The sequence below is a fragment of the Manacus vitellinus genome, unplaced genomic scaffold (genome assembly GCF_001715985.3).
Source record: "Manacus vitellinus isolate BGI_N305 unplaced genomic scaffold, ASM171598v3 scaffold_32_pilon, whole genome shotgun sequence".
Classification (NCBI taxonomy): domain Eukaryota; kingdom Metazoa; phylum Chordata; class Aves; order Passeriformes; family Pipridae; genus Manacus; species Manacus vitellinus.
In genome coordinates this window covers 8,844,334-8,861,585 of record NW_021940460.1, presented here as the reverse complement: position 1 = coordinate 8,861,585, position 17,252 = coordinate 8,844,334, and the positions used below count along the sequence as shown (strand labels likewise).

Sequence of the window (17,252 nt, the reverse complement as noted above, 5' to 3'; positions counted from 1 at the left end):
GTGGTTATATATATATATATATATAAATATATATATATCCTGATGAAGTAACTTTGTTTTCTAATACAGGAAGAAAAACAGTGAGAAAATAACTGACACACACAGAACCAGCCACTCAAGGGGTAGGAGAAACCCAAACACTGTCTAGAGAATCCACCTCCAGACACATCCTTGGAAAAAAAAACCTGATGAGAGAACGATCGGGAAGATTTTCACTGGTGTTCCTTTCCTGGAAGTTTCTGTCTCTCAGAGCAGCACAGGCATGGCAAGTGCTGTGGCTCAGAATTCATCCCTGCAGTGTATTTTGCACATCCAATTGATTATCCATGACTTCTTAGGCAAACACAGGAATGCAGGGAACATGTCAGCTGTTATATATGGAATACTTGGGCCTTTCACTCCTTACTTTACATTTAGAAAGAGGAGCAGATAATGAGCTCGAGCATCACCTTGAGAATAAATTTTACTTGCAGGTTCAGAAGGATCTCTGGCTCTTCATGTGTTCAGTGAACCAGAACTCCCAGGTAGCTCAGAACATTTGTTTTCTGAGCTGTGTTTGTCTCCAGAGCAATTGCCCTGAGTGGGCAAAGGCTTTAATGTCTTCATCCCCCCAGCCAGGAAGTTCTTCATGAGCTGAGAACTCACAGACTCAAAGCAATCCCTGCAAAATACAGAGGACAAGAAAGAAAAAAAAAAATAAGAAAATAAAAAGCTGTCCTTTTCCTCCCCTAAATTCCCAGAATTCATCTTCAGATTCATGCCTGTGGCTAAATAAAACTCAGACTGTAATATCACCCTTCTCTGTGTTTCATCTGAAATAATTGCTTGACAACAAACATCTCTTCCTCCGTGAGTATTCTGTGGTGAATTTATTCACATCAGGAAAAACACATCAGAGAGGTGTCTAGTTTGAAAGTTTGCAAATCAGACACCAATGGCAAACAAAATAGTGTGACAGCACAGGCAAGACACAACCTGGAACCATTCTGGGGACACACAGGCACCTCTCTCATCCACAGCCACAGGAAATATTAGACTGCCAAAAGTTTTGAAATCAAGAAGTTTTGACAAACCAGTAATTAACCCTAAGTCATAATAATAATATTAATAATAATAATGGGTAACAATATGTCATCAATCTCATTATCTTTTGGAGATATTTTCTGTTTAACACAATGGAAATGTTCCACTCTACAGTGTCCCAAGTGGTACCAGACACCCTTTTTACTGAGCCAATGAGCACAACCCTAATCCTGACCTTTCACTGCAGGGAAAAAGGTTATCCCAAAGGCAAGACAACCCAGCAGCCCCAGAGCAGGACATTCCACCAACAGATGGATCCTGACAACACCAACTTCTGGAATACAGCACCTGGAAGTACAAAGGGAATAAACCCCCCCCTTCTGTCAGGTAGAGCCTGTGTCAACAGGGATCACACGCTCACACTCTTGCTCAACAGATGTACTTGAACTAGAGATAAGGGATTCAAAAATCCAGGGAAGGAATGTGCAAACCCTGCGGCCTCCTGTGCCTCTTTCCAGGCAGGGAAGGGCTCTCCAGGCAGGAGCAGAGCACCTCATTCCATAGGAAGTGGGGAAAAAAAAAATGAGGAAAAATAATCTTACCCATAAACAATCCATTGTAGCAGCTGGGAGGACAACCTTGATAAAGCATGAGCCCAGATACAGCCAATCCAGACAGAAATCAGAGGATAAGAAGTACACTTACCACTGAATAAAACTGGAAGGAAATCTCTCTCCTGAGGAAGGATTTAAGACTCTTTTCCTTTTTTCAAATCTATGTCGCCACTGAAGCCCCATAAATGAATATTCCCTCGCAGATAAAGTGGCTGTCTTCACCTTTTGGCAGATTTACAAAACAGATCCTGCAGGGAGGTTTTGCTCTGTGAGCAACCTCCTCGAAGAGTGAGGAGAAACCAGGAGCTAAAATCACTTGCACAATCGTGTTTCACAACTCTTCCCACAGTGGCATTGGTGCTTCCCCTTCCCAAGTACAAAAATGAATAAATTTTCCTCCCTTTTTTTTTCTTAAGAGGGGAAAAACCCAATCCTGCTTATCCTTGGATACACAGAGAGTTCAAAACAATGGAGCCCTGTGTGCCCCACTCATCACACAGACACTGCAACAAGAGTGGCAAAGAATGCACAAAGTGTGTAATTACTGTTTCAGGAGATAATTCCATTATTAATACATCCCCAAAGATTGCAGGCACACAACTGTGCTTTAATTAGATGGTAACTGGAGGGGGTTTGAATTCATGAGGTAATAAATATATTTTGGACTAACAAACTCCAAGGCTGAAGTGTTTATTAATCTAGAATATAAAGATTACATAGTTGATAGGAGACAACCTCAGGTTGTGCTGAGATGCCTGTTGTTGATGGATTTTAAAAATTACTATTGTCTGCCTTTTGGGAGCTAGATCAGAAAGCCAAGATTGCTGGGGATGGTACTGGAAAACACGACAAACTGTCCAACAACTCTGTGTTCTCACAGGCAAAGACCATTGAAGCCTGAGCAGATGTTGTGTTTTTAAAGTTTCACCTTTTAATCAATTTGTCACCTCACCAAGTGCTGCAAACAAACTGCCTTCTGACAGCCCTCAGTGCCTCATTCTGAGGGTAGAAAGGACAGATTCCTTTCCAAGACTAACAGATCCCTCCTCTGCTCCCCCCAAATCCTCAATTCCACCTCTGTTTTCCTGCTTGTGGATTCACCTGCAGGACCACACCACCACCACGTGAACAAGCACATCAATTTTCGTGTTCCATTGAATTTTCCTCCCCTTCCCATGGCTGTGTAAACTGTTTGCCTCCTACAGCACATTAAGGATTTGGAAACTAACTGTTCACTGTTGGGAGGATTTATATCCCAACCAGCTGTGCCAAGAAGTCAGAGGAATCAAATGGTCTAATCTATTAACTTGTCCTTGGGTACTTCCAACTAGAGCTTTATAAATTGCTGGAGAGTTCAGTCCATTTAAACTCCATTTCTCTGTTGGTTTGGAAGTGTCAGTGCCCCACACAGGCAAGACAGAAGACCAAATTTAGCCCAGGAAAATGTGGCCATGATTGAAGTCAAAGGCCAGGTTGTTTAAGCTAAAGGTAAATTTAGGCCTGAGGGAACTACAGAGGAAAAAAAGAATAAAGAAACATGAGGAGGAGTAACTTGTGGTACCTTGGAGAGGAAACAAGGTTGACAAATGCAGAGGGAATTCTGTCCATACCTGAGGGAGTGATGGAGCTGTGGCACTGCTGGACAAAACCAGGAGAATCCTGGATGTGCCAAAAGAGCCACAGCACCCTGGGCAGGAGCCAGGAGAGGAGGAAAGGGATGGGGCACATCCCATTTAATGGGAAGGAAAAACCCTTCCCTGGCTTCTCTGAGCCAGTCCATGGGGAGTGATGACAGTCACAAAGTTTCATTTCTGAGGGCTGTAAAGATTTAAAGATATTTAGGAAAATGTTTATTAACCAGCTTAGGTGATCCAAAGATAACTGGTCACATGTTCAGACACTTCCAGAGGGTCAGAGCAAAGGCCTCCCACCAGCTCTGGAGAAAACTCCCCAGATAATTCAGGGAAGATGATGAAGAGCCCTTTCCAAAGCTCCTGCTTTTCCATTCCCAGGTTTATAGACTCTCCCCAAGTGAAACAAGCCACAGAGCCAACTTTCCAATATTAAATCTCTAGGCAGCATGTTATTCACACAGCTTATGGAGATGTCTTTACCCTCTGGAAAAACAAAGTTTAAGAAAAATGGCTCTATCTTTGGGGAGCAGTTTAAGTCTCAGGATAACTACGTTAGGAAATCTCACTCTATTACTTCCTATCTTGCATTTTATTACTAGATTGGTAATAGGAAATTACCAAATAAAATTGGTATTTTACTTGGTAATTTTTTTCCATGGGCCTCGTCTAATATGAAAGATGGTGATCATCAAATTTATTCAAGTTTTCCTGTCAACAACATCATTAACCAAATCCCTCAATTTCAAAGTAAATAAAAGCATCTGGGCTTCTGCACAGCAAGACTGACTTGCATATTTAAGCCTCATATATAGATGAATCTGCACTGGACCAAATTTGCATATTAATGAAGGACTAATTGCTCTTTGCAGTCAATTTTATGCAGATGAATTTACTCCTCTCAGTACAATTTTCATAATGTTCAGAAAGAACCAAAAAATGTGAAACTTTTTAAAAGTACACAAATGTTAGACAATCAAGGAAGAAATATCATAATGACTTCAAACAGCTTTACATTAAGTTGTATATAATTCATCTTTTATACTGTTGCTTTATTTTAACAGCCTCCCACAAAGAACAGAACAATCCATGGAATAACTTCAGCCTATTCCCCCTCCTCGGTCTCAAATTTTAACAGCTTGTAACAAGCCATTATATTCTCTGGTTTCCAGCTGGAAGGATGGAGCCTGAATTTTTAGGAGAAGTTAAATTTGCTAAACAGGAATTTGTTTTCTCCTGGTCCCCTCCTCATGCCACAGGTCAGTCAGGATGCTTATTTTTAAGGAATTTCTACCCAGTTTTGTACCATTAAGAAAAAAACTCAAGGCCCAAATCCCTGTTTGGTCTCTCCTGGTCCAAAATACCAAGGAAAGGAGAGGAAAGTTCAGGGGAAAGAAAAACATCAACAAACACTGAGAGAAAATGGTAACATTAAGGGGGGAAGGAGAAAAGATAAATACTGGAGTGGAAGAGGAAAACAAGGGGAAATGGAAAGAGAGAAAAGTGATGATTCAATGTGTCTACTCAGGTCTGGGTAGAAGGAGGAAAACTGAAGGATTTGGGAGAAAGTTCAAGGCAAAGCGAACAAACAAAAGGCAAAAATGCAGCCACAAATGTAACCACAAAAAAGAAAAAGATAATGAAACCAGAAATGAAGTGAGAATCGAAGAACACGCGATGCATAAAGAAAGAGAGAAAAGAAGACACAAAAAAAATACAGTTTTTCCTAATTCTGCCAGAACAGAAGGGCAGAGTCAGTGGAAATGCATCAGGAATGTGAATTTGCATGTATAGCCTTCCTCCTGCCAAAGAAAAGAGCCTTATTTTAACTGTGAAGGCTGATAACCATAATATTGATATGTATCATAAAATCACTTACAGAAGATCATTTGAATCAGCAAAGGAACAGCACCAAAGTTACATCTTTAAATGACTTGGGGGCCTTTTGGGGAAGGTGCACAGTCACCACTTCTGCCACATCTCAGCATTTTCTGCCCTTCCCTCCAGCTTTTGCTGGTTTAACACGTGGTTTTGAGGCCCAGAGTACTCACACAGATATGGGATGGGTTTAGAGTGGTATCAAGAAGTCTTTTGTGGTTTTCCTCTATTTCTTCTCTAATAATTCCCACCATCCCACTTGCTCTCTGGACCACGGAGCACTGAGCTCCCACATCTCCTGTGATCCCATGACTTTGTTCCTGAGAAGCAATAAATGAAGAGATAGACAAATAAATCAATAATATTTCATGTTCAAAATTAAATAATCTTCAGTATAAACATCTTTGTCTGAGCAATCAAGTCTTTCCCAAAAAAGAGTTAGGAGCTCCTGAGCTTCTGAAGGAAGGTGGGCACAGAAAAGGTCCCTTTGCCAGCTCTCCTTTTGGTCTTTCCAAACAAAAGCCACAATATATGGAGCATTTTTAGGGATACATGAGCAATAAGGGCAATGGTTGTATCAGGCAAGATCCAGCCACTGCAGAGAGAAAAAAGGGGAAAGAAAAGAAAGGCTTTAGGGCAGAAGAGTTGGCAGAAAATCTCAAACCAAGGGGAAGGACAGGGAAAAAAGACCAAGAATCTTTCATTAGAGTTCAACAAAAGAACAGATCACAGAACAAAGACAAATAGTTATAAAATAATAACAGCAATAATTGGAAAAGAATGACAAATACTCCAGCAGGAAAATATTGGAATGCTGCTGCTGAAGAATTCTCACTGAGGAAACAGGGCTCAGTTCAGAGGGTCAGCCTGGAGCACTTGGCTTTTCAAGTTATTGGAAAACAAATTACAGCTCTTTGTGCACTTTGAGTTCTGGATTATTAACTCAAAATGTTTTGCTCATTGGCAGGAATGAAGGGAAATGTATCTCCTTTATAATTTCTGCACCCAGCATTTGAAAATCTGCCCTGGGCACCCTCCTTTCCTTCCCCCAAAACTGTCTGGTTGAAGTGATTAATGCTGTGTGAATGTAAACACAGATAATTATTCAAACAAGAACAAGATGTTCCTCCCAAAATGACTGGCTCTTCAGGGGCTGAGGTGCCTAATTCTAATCACCAAGAAAGGTTAGCCTGACCAGATTTAATTAGCTACTTAATACAATAATAAAGGTGCATAAATAATGGGTGGGAAAGGGGCAGCACTGAGTCCAAACAGGTACCTCCAGAAGCACCAAGTCCAGGCTGTTATCCCATGATTGCACTGATGGGAGAATTCCCAAGTTTTTATAGCCACTGGACATAGTTAAGCACTTGGTTATGTGGAACATCACCTGTTTAATGTATAGTTTTAATTATTATTAAACTAGCAAAAAAAAGCCCCAAGAAACCACATTCCTAAAATTCCATGAAAAAATGAACCCAGTGGTATTTCTGTGCTTCAAATTTATAGATGAAGTCAGATGGTTTGTGCAGATTATTTGAGGACTACAGCCTTAAAATGAAGTAAGTTACTATTTCCTCCTATATAAATATATATATGGAAATATCAGACTGATATTTTCAAGACTATTTTCAGGGACAAAAACTACTCTTACTCTGGAATATTCCTTAGTAATGAAACAAAAGCTTTCTCTTACAATAATAAAGTAATTTGCAAGTATTTAAGTGTTACATATTGAGAATGCTGCAAAATACATCCCAATTTCAAAGGATGTTGGGACATTTGATTAGCCTTGTACCTCTGGATCACGTGGTCAGCACCTGCAGGTTGAGCCAGGTGGGATCTCAGCATTCCCAGATTCTGAGGATTCATTTGGAGGTGTCAAACCTTCCATTTTCAGTCAGTGAAAGTTTAAACAGCCCTTAAAATAAACAACCCGGTGCGAAGCCAACGGATCCAATATTGATTTATTCCATTCATAAAAAGTAACAACACCATGGTAAATCCAATCTAGTCAATGAGAAGTTTATGAGCTTAAATACATCAAAAGGGCAATGAAAGCTAATATATAGTGATTAAATAACAATCTGTGAGGGGAAGACACCCAACTTTCAATTCCATGGCGCTGGAATGACAAAAAATGGGGGTATGAATTGTTTCAGAGGGCACTGCAGCCATTTGCCCTTTTTAAGAGCTTGGAAGTCCACAAGGCAAGATTAATTTATAATTTAACTGAAGTGCATCTCAAATAAGGGTTTTTGATTAAAATCTACATTTCTGTGCCTCCTGGCAGTGACAGTATTGCTGGAACAGGACATCAGCTGCAACACCAGCGATTCTGGAGCAAACCCTAAACTGTAAATCAGTTTTGTCCTACTTTAATATTGGTTTAACAATGAAAGAAGAACTTTGGTGTTTAATATTTAAATAGTGTAATTATTCCTTTAGAGCTAAGCCCAGGAGGACCCCTGTGGGTACACAGTGTGAAACAGCAACGAGGAGAACGTGGGTTTGCTGCCTGAGGAGGCTTTGGGTTGTAGGGGCCAGTTGGAAGGGGCAATTCCTGAGCTGAGGAGATGCTGAGGGAACCCTTCAGCAGGGAAATGCTCTCCCACAGACCTGAACTACAAAGCTGTCAGAGCAGGGAAGTGTGAACAACACCCAGGACAGAAATCATCCCCAGCTTGGTTTGGAAACCCAGACACAGGGCCTGCTTTCTTTAGAGTTGTTTTTGAAATCAGAATCCCTTTTCATTTCCCCCTCCTTCCTACCTGTTGTCACTTCAGGATGAGTGAACACAGCAAAACGTGGATTTTTGGGAGGAACACCTCAGTCAGGAGCTAAGGATTGTCTCTGAACAGTCAGTGGAGTAGGAATATCCAGATCCAATAATTTTTCAGGTCTGGGGGAAGGTTAGAGAGGAAGTTCTGTACCTGCACTCCAACCAGGAGCACTGGGTGATTCCAACTGCCACTGCCTGTTTTTCCAATCATAAGAGCTCTTTGGAGCTCTCCAGTTCCAAAACTGGACATGTTTGTCCAGGCAGATCCAGAGGATCCACGGATTACAAGGATTGCATGGAGACAGAGCACACACATATGTGTAACAAAGCACAGGGCTATTAATCACCTCCCACAGATGGATCAGTCCACTCTGGACATCTCTGCAGGCCTGTGAAATCAGGATGACGTGTCTGGAATTCTCCCTCTCTTCCCCACTGCTGAAGGAACTCAGGCAAATGCACGTTGGCAGCTCCTCTAAGGATTCCAGCTTCCCCATTTTCCAGAATAACTTCCAGCTGCATTAAACACAAACACACAAAAAAGAGGTAGAACAAACACTAAAGGCTGACTCAAACACAAAATCCACAAAACCTGGGTAATTCTGCAATGGAATCATAAGCAAAGCACCATAATTTTGTTGGATTGTCCATGGGACACATCAATCTTTTAGGAGCAAAGTGGTGTGGCTGCACTTCCTGAGGAAACTGGGGAATGGCAAATACATCAAGACACCTCTAGACCTACTGGTTCCTACCAAATGCAGAAAAATCCAGGCTCCTGGGGGATTATAAGCCCCTGTTCAGACCAGCCCTGCCAAATGCAAAGTGTTCTGTGTTAAAGGATCCTCTTATTCCACAGCTCCTGCTGCCCCAGCCCTGAAGTGCATGGCTGCCTCCCTCCTTGTATATTCATTTATTTGTTGCTGGGCATAAGGAAACCTTAAATCAGAACCCTCTGAAATACCAAACAAATCCATTTCCAATCTAAATTTTAATTCCCTATTTTACTCCAGCAGTGCATTTTATCAGCAGGAATTACTTGGAGGAATATGCAATACAGAAGCTCTGTAGAACAACCGAAGGCATGAGAATGAATATAAAAATACTTACTTGGAAACTTCCATTTATTTTCCTCCAAATTGTAAAAAAAAAATAAAAAATGTATTTGGTTGGTAGAAATAATGTGCAGACACAGAAACAGAAATATGAGGTGACAGAAGGGAATGGACCAGATCCTTGTGAATCAACTCCCTTTTACCAGGCACATAAAACTAAAGTGGCCTCAGCTTGATGTGACTGATATATCTCCAAAATGGATGTTAGACACGAAATAGCAAAAAGGCTGCTGAGCCAAATTTATCTTAGGGAGATTTTTTTTTTTTTGCTATTATTCCCTTTCTACATTTTCAAAATATCCCTTAATGCTCTTTCCTTTCAGAAGGAAATGTAAGTCTCTCAAAATAATATTTCCAAGCTCAGCTGCAATCTCCTCCATGGTAATTCGCTCTGGCTGCTTGTTACTCTTTGTGAGGAATAGATCTGCTGCAGAGGAGAAAACAACTCTGTTCTCCTGATATACTTCATATTCAAATCATTCCAAAGTGCAGAAAGGAGAAATGACTTAGATAAGGGCATGGGAAATGTGGAATTCATCCATGGCTTCTGTGATGAGCTCACCAGTCACTGAGAGCATTAAAATAAGGAGAAATTATACAGACCTAAATTCCAGAGTTATTATCACTACTTCCTTTAAAATGAATAAATAATTAGAATTATTTACCTTGCACTTCAGAAGAGTCCACTGACAAATATTTTGGGTTAATCCCTACCTCTGATTTCCATTAAAATACCTTTAGATTGCTACTTGGAGATATGAGACTTTCAAAAGCACCTCCATCTGAGTTTTCTCTAGTTAAGAATTCCAACTTCTTTCCTCTTTGTAACTGATTCAAAGACAGATGTAACACGGGCATCTCTTAATACCTCCTCCCTGAGATAATAACATTGTTTCTGTGTAGCTTTTCATAAAGTTTCCAGGTGAAAACAACAGTGTCCAGTGCAGAGGGTCTGTTTTTCTGGTTCTTGCTCCCACAGATTCATGGGATGGTTTGGGCAGGGACACCTTCCCCTAGCCCAGGCTGCTCCAAGCCCCATCCAACCATCCTTGGACACTTCCAGGGGTGGGGCAGCCCTGAGTCCCCCAGGTTCTGGAGCCCCTGCAGGTGAGGGATGAGCTCCAGGTCCCATCCCTGGCTGTGCCATCCCCCCCGTGCACAGCGAGGCTGCAGCAAACTGGAACCATGGGGTAACTCTCAGGATTAAGATGAGCCATCAATAATCATCTATTTTAAGTGCAGCATCCTATAAATCCTCCTAATTAGTAAACTAGATGTCTTCTTTTTAGCAAACAATCCCCAGCCTCCCTCCTTATTTATTTCCCTGGATTCAATTATGTTTGCACCTGCTGGCCCAATCACCTAAATGACACATTCTGGATGGAAGGGAGAAGCTGGGCCATAAACAATAATTTCATTAGAGTTCAATTTAAAATACTTGCCTGCACCTATTTTCTCTGCTTTGTGGAGAATGTTGATGCTGTTTCCTCCTCTGTGGCTCTGCTCTCCTGTCAGGAGACACAGCAGCACCAGTAAGAGTTCCTTGCTCTTCCTGATTTATCCTTCCCTGCCGACTCCATAGGAAGCAAAGCTGGGATTTTCCTGCAGGGGAAGGACTGTTAGAATAAAGAGGAAAGAAATTATTTCCAAGCTGGACTGAAAAACTGATAAAGGTCCAAAAATTTTAGTTGGTTGCTAAAAAGAGTCTTGGTAAAATAAAGGTGAGGAAATATTTCTTTGGAACTTAAAAAACAGAGTTAACAAAACTCAGTGTAGTGACAGGAGATGGTGAAACCAGATTCTTGAGCTTTCTTCCCACTGTTACAGGAGACATCAATCCACAGTTTACTTTATAACTGTGGAAAAAAATCCATTATGTTTTCACATAACTAATTAAGATACATACAAGCACAAGTTATTCTCCAGCAACTCACTTATTCCACAATCCTGCATCTTTCACTTCACCAGTCCTCTCCCAGATTTATTTCCCATTGACTTTTGCAGCTGGAAAACGAATGTTAGGCCAATATTGGGCAAAAGTATTAATTTACCATACTTACATTGCAATAAACAGCAATTTGGGTGACAGACAGGAGTTAATGCACCTGTGAACAGCCACATGAACACGTGGGGAGACAATTACACCACCTATGGAAAGGTTCAAATCAGAGATCAGAGAGAAATGCATTTTCCAATTATATTTTAGCACTGTGGCACTTCTGCATGATAGAGAGCAATTACTGTGTCATGATCTAAACAATGACACACAGAGCATTTCTGCTGGCCAGGATTTCCTTGCTCAATGCCTTTTATCTGCCCTCATGTCTTCCTCTGGTAGATGGGCACCTGAGGGACCCTGGGCAGGACTCTCAGATGTTTTGCTGTAGTGTTCCAAATTTTCTTAGGTGTTAAAAGGAAAAAAAAATAACATTCTGTTGCATACAGAAATACAGGACAAACCCTGCTCAGCTGCTGGGATGCATTCCAGAGATTTAAACTGAGCTGAGTGACATAGAGGGACAGACATTTCCTACTGGAAACAGGGAAGACAACACCAGACTTTGAACCATGCAATTAACAATGAACATGTTTAATTGTTATAATGTCTTCTGAAAGTATGAGGAAGGTATAACGAGTCCAAGATGAATTCCAAGTGTTTCACTTCATTAGTAGTTCTTGCTTAAGCAATAAGTACTTTTGTAAGTATTCTTCCATTAATTCTTTCCATTAATGAAGAGAAGTAGTGCATGAGCTGGAACTCTTAAATTAAGATAATCATTATCATAAACAGCTGTGTTATTTGACAGTTTGAGGGATATGGGTGTGCTGTGATTTAGTCCAGCAGCTTCAGTTCAGCTGAAGGCTCAGACCACAAGATTAATTGAATTAAACAGCCTTACCCTTGTCTCTAATCCTATCAATCATAAAATCACCATTTAAGGACAGAATCTTTAGGGGTTTTTCGTGACATAGGTGCAAACAGCTGCTACTCCCCTGGGTTTAAGTGCACCCCTGCAAGAGCAGTGGACATGACAGCAAAGATAACACGTGTTGCTGAACAAGCAGCCCTTTTATCTCCTCTGAGCAGACCCCAAGGAGCTGGAAGTGTCTCTTACCAGATCCTGCAGACAAAGCCTCGAGCAGGTTGGAAGTCAACCCCTTCACACTGTCATGTACCAACTTCTAATACACCCAAACCTCTGAAAAATAAGCACAGAGCCAACTGTGATCCAGGCATGAAATGCAGGGGGAGAGGGGAATTCTTCCATGGAAATGAAGTGCCATGTTTGGAAACTAAAAGGACCTAAAATTCATCTATGGATTTCCTCCTACACCATCCCAGTGTGGCTGCTGCATTTACTCTGACTTCACCGAAAAAAAATGGCTAAATTTGTGCTTGCTTCCCAAAAGAAAATTAATTTTCAAATTAGGAGGAGGAGCACTCTAATTTCCTTCCAGAAACCTTTGCCTTCTGAATTAGTATCTGCATCCTAATTTTTCCAGCCTCATTTTTATACCCTCTTCACCAAGCTGTTGCAGTCTGTACCTGATTTTGGAGTAATTAGGGGGCACAGGATATCCATAATGTCAGTACCAGGATACCAAAAATCAGCAACTTTTGCATCCCTCAGGTACTGATTTTTCAGTGTTGCTGTTGCAGACAACACTGAGAGCCTCAGGAATGTCTGGAAAAACAGGCTTGGTGCTGCTGAGGTCAAAGGAAAAATCTGTCCCTGATTTTAACCCTGATAAAATTATTGACACCCGTTTCTGTGTGATACACATCCTACAAATTCTGTAGGGAATGACCATAATTCCATAAATTATAAACATATCAGGATCTCCTCTCCAACTCATTAAGTTTTATTAATGACCTATATGTGGGCATAACTGACACAAACAATTATTTTTAAAGCTGGTAATATATTTAGTCATTTAACCCTTAAACAACAACAAAAAAAAATCCTTTCCATACTTGTAAAGTCTTATAGGCCTAATCTGGATAATCTTATTACATGTCAAACATGGTCTCACCCATGGATAACACTTCCTAATACACTAACACATCTTTGTTAATACAAAATCTCTTTTTGTTAGAAAAGAAGTAAAAAAGCCCCCCCAGAGAATTTTAAATATTGTCACCAAACTAAAACCAGCAAGTAAATATTAACTCTGCGAAGTGCAAGACAAGTTTTATTGACCACTGAGGTAAATATTGCCTGAAATTAAGCAAATATTTATTTGCTGACGGGAATGGGATGGATCCCCTTCAACACGACAAACAAAATTTTGCCTCCTACATTTCTGGGTTTGTATTTATCCTGAAAGGTCTGGAAGGAAACACCTGGAAATCTGTCTACAGTGGCAGTGTTTTTTAAAAATCAAAATTGTCTTTTCTTAGCAATTAAACTGGATGTGCATCCAGAGGGCTGGAATATTTTGGCCTCGTACAAGACAGAGGTTTAACAAATTGATTTCAGACAGAACATGTTAACTCACTCCACTAAGATCCGCCCAGGTAACAACACCCAAGACTCCTGTTTAACTCAGCTCTGAAAAGGTCAACAGTAAGTCAGTGAAATTCCGTTTTATGGGTTATGTTAGAATGCTAATTTGGAGTTTAACCTAAAATATGTTACTAAATATCACACACACAGTGGGATTCTCGGGGCTGTTCTGTGCAGGGCCAGGAGCTGGACTTTGGTGATCCTGGTGGGTCCCTTCCAACTCAGGATATTCTACAACTCTATGATTTACCAAGGCAAGTAAAGAATAATTAAGGCTATAACTCTTAGCAGGTACTACAGATGGAATATAAATTAACAAGCTTATCTACTCCTTCCTGGTAAATCCACTCGTGTTTACACACAGGAGAATTCCTTGTTCAACTGAAGGATTCACCCATTCTGATTAAAACGGCAGATTGGGAAAAGCCTAATTTTGAGGAACTTCAAAGATTCTATTGAAAATTCTGGCACCTTTAAGGGCACCCATTAGAGGATCCCAACGTCATGATCATTCCATCTTCTGACCTAAATACCTCCGCGATGGTGCTTAGGAGCAGTTAACACACACCTCCGAAAATTCTGTGACAGCTGAATATTTTTCGAGCCGCTGCATTTAACAGATCCTTCAACGCCACTGCAAGAAAAGACCAGATCAGAAAACGGCTTCTCCACTTCGATCTAATGACCAGGGGAACGGCTCTTTGCTGCAGATAAAGACAGGAGCTGAGCACCCTCCTGTGCAGGGAGCAAAAACTGCAGCTGCCCTTTGTGGCTCCGCTGGCTCGTTCTCATTCAAGGCTTTATCTGTGTAAAAATAAACAAGACTCCGGGATCTAATTCACCAGTTTTGTAACGATTCTATGACACCATTGCGGTGGAATGACTCTCGGTTTAGAATGACTTAACAGGAACGAGCACACTGAGAGCTTGTAAGATTTCTGGAAACCTCAGGGAACAGGGTGATGTCATTGCAATGTAAAAATATCTGGTTCAAATTCCTCGCGAGTCTCCTTGACAAAGCTCCCAGGATCAGAGTTCAGCGGTGAAATTCAGCTCCTCTGCCATCACCCCCGGGGGGAGTTTTCAGAATAAATAATAAGATTTATAAGGTCTCTCTTCCTGCAGTCCCTCAGATTTGGGAGCACAGGAGTTGTTTTCTCGTGCTTGAAATACAAACTGAAGGAAGGGTTGGGTAGTTGCAGGAGTTAGTTTGAAAAAAGACTGAGCATTCAAAGCTCAGGAAATATTCAAATTTTAAAGGTTATTTGAGCCTCTTGGCAAGACTTTCAAATCCATCAAAGAATTTAAACTCTCGTAGTTTTGCAAAAGTCTTCCATACTCAAGCAACATTTTGGGTAAAATGAAGACAACCAATAAAGCCTTTGAATATTCAGGACATTCTGCTATTCTACAGACTCTTACAAAAAAACCCAATTTTTTTGTCATATCATTAACTAAAATTGCTCTCCGTGTATCTGAGATCAGCTCCTTTAAATCTCACCACAGATGTATCCTGTACATCTCATTTTAAAGCACCAGTTCCTTCCACACCTCCTGCTGAAAAAAAAAAAAAAAAGGTGATACAAAAGATGCAGATTGTAATCCCTCAACCTGCCCTGCAGGAAGATTTCTGCAAGAGCTCCTCCAGGAATGGGTATTAGGATACAAAATATTTTCTTCTAATATGGAACAAGCTCTCAGCAACTTTTAGTGCAGAGGAATTACTGCAGAGGGAAGTACTGAGCTGCCAGGGCAGAATTCCACAAGGATGAGTGTTTATTCCAATGTCCTCATGCACTGAACAACCCCAGGGAAAGCAGGTACACACTGAGCAAACCTGCTGATTGCACCGATTAAGGAGGTACCACCTATATCTGGGAGGGTGAGAAAATCTGGGATACTTATGGCTGAGTGTATCTAGACCTGAAAACGTGCCTGGCCACTGATCCAGCCAGCTCTGTGAAATTCCTTGGTGGGACTGGAATCCAAATACAGATTGGTAAATTTATTACCAGGTATCCCACGAGCTAACTTGTGCGATACCCACGGGAAAAGACTTCCAATTTTATGGGAATAATCTCTGAAATCTTCCTTGTGTCAGGAGTTACTAAATCCAGAGGTCATTAATAGCACCAGGAAACCACACCTGTTAAATAACAACATCTCTGAAGAGTTACATACCTTCTAATGAGCTGTGAACTGGAGATAAATCAGCAAGTGACCTGCATGAGCAAACATTATTGATTAATAAGCTGCCACGAATTAATTTCATATTTCCAGTCCACGTAACAATGAAAAGCAGTTTGAGGACAACACTGATTTAGAGCTACATTTGTACTTTAATGCATTTTGTAATTACAAAAAAGAAACAGCTGAAGAAATCTTTTATATTTATACCCTTCCAAGCGGTGTACAGAAGGCATGCATAATTTCCAACCATAAAATACTATTTAAAAATAAAAAAGATTTATAATTGCTTTTCCTGATTTGAGAATCAAATTGAGATTTTTTTCACGTTGTCCTTCACAATCCAAACACGCTGTGAGTGACTGACTGAGCAAAGAGTGGGAGAAGGAACAATATGGCACAGCAGAAGCCAAACACAACAGGTCTGTGTTATCCTTGGAAGGATGGGGACATGGCCATGTAATTCTTCGAGTGCTTCCAGCCAAGCATCTGAAATCTGCATTGCTGCTGCTACTGAGCATTGTGATAATTAGGCAGAAGACTTACACAAATTAGAAGGTCTTCTGAGTTCAGGGGGCCCACATTTGTTTTAATTGTTTGTTTAATATTAAGTGTATCTGTAATAACCAGCCCAGGTTTCTTCCAGCCCATCAGCCACAGCCCGAGTGGAACGCAGAGGATACAAGGCCTGAAACATCCAGATGAGAAATTCTAGGCACGGCTTCCAAAAACATCACAAAAGTAGACCAAATTGCTGCAGATGCCTTCTTGAAACCTACCTCCAGGAGAAACAGAGGTGCATCCAGTGTTTTCAGCTACTTCCTTGAAAATAAAAGAGAAGGTTCGTTTTCAGATGGTGTCACTGAACATCAGGCCACTTAACTCTTATAAAACACTTAGTTTCTCACCTCGTGAGTTCTATGTTTTAAGTGCCCGTCCTTTCTCCCTCCCGGGGTTACTGACCCCACAGCATTTCTGTATTTAAACTTTTGAATTAAAGCAGCATTTCTGCTCTAACACGACACAGCACCGATATCCAAAGCTGCTCAGATATTAGCCCCGCTTCCCGTGTGAGCTGCATACCTAAACACTCCTAAGAAAAACACCCGAGCCAAGGAAAACAGATGCCATTTCTGGACGCAAAACTAATTTATTCAAGAGCATATTTCGAACGAAAAATAACCCCCTGTATCCATTTCATTTCGAGCCTCTCCCGAGGGCTCCCGCAGCAGTAACTAGGGCAGCGCTCCCCTCAGGTTTCCTGGGAGGCAAAGCCAATTTCCAGACAGCAGGACTTCCCTAATCGCCGCCGACAAGCCACCGCAGCACACGTATATTTATACAGATACACGCATCCCTTAATTTCCTTCCTTATTACAGCCTTCGCAGGTTAATTTTAATTCAGGCTTTCGATAAAATTCGGCAGGAACCTCCCGCCCCACACATTTTGGCGGGGCTGCGCCTGAGGGGAGTGTCCCCCCCCCACGCCCCTCATGGGCCATGGCGGGGCGAAG

General features: G+C 41.2%; 1 protein-coding gene and 1 long non-coding RNA gene across 4 annotated transcripts in view; both read right to left on the bottom strand.

Annotated features, from left to right (window-relative positions):
* The window catches only part of LOC108640397, a 16,445-nt gene extending 5,432 nt beyond the window's left edge, over nucleotides 1-11,013 (bottom strand). Inside the window, exons 1-6 of one of the 3 annotated variants that reach the window (XM_029961321.1) lie at nucleotides 10,978-11,013; nucleotides 10,486-10,645; nucleotides 8,276-8,444; nucleotides 5,320-5,466; nucleotides 1,729-1,917; nucleotides 36-661 (exon numbers count right to left, since the gene is read on the bottom strand). In XM_029961321.1, coding sequence (XP_029817181.1) covers nucleotides 1,798-1,917; nucleotides 5,320-5,466; nucleotides 8,276-8,444; nucleotides 10,486-10,645; nucleotides 10,978-10,996 — 615 coding nt within the window. In that variant the 5' untranslated portion in view covers nucleotides 10,997-11,013 and the 3' untranslated portion in view covers nucleotides 36-661; nucleotides 1,729-1,797. Of the gene's footprint in view, nucleotides 1-35; nucleotides 662-1,728; nucleotides 1,918-5,319; nucleotides 5,467-8,275; nucleotides 8,445-10,485; nucleotides 10,646-10,977 lie in introns of those variants that run through there. The other 2 variants (XR_001921142.3, XR_001921143.3) reach the window with 2 other exon arrangements.
* A 93-nt stretch (nucleotides 11,014-11,106) lies between these two features.
* Nucleotides 11,107-17,215, bottom strand: LOC108640398. Its single transcript, XR_003915940.1, has 6 exons — nucleotides 16,518-17,215; nucleotides 16,285-16,426; nucleotides 15,733-15,773; nucleotides 14,120-14,185; nucleotides 12,160-12,243; nucleotides 11,107-11,191 (listed from the first exon to the last, which is right to left on the bottom strand). It is a non-coding gene; the product is annotated as an uncharacterized LOC108640398 (long non-coding RNA).
* Nucleotides 17,216-17,252: the final 37 nt, after the last annotated feature.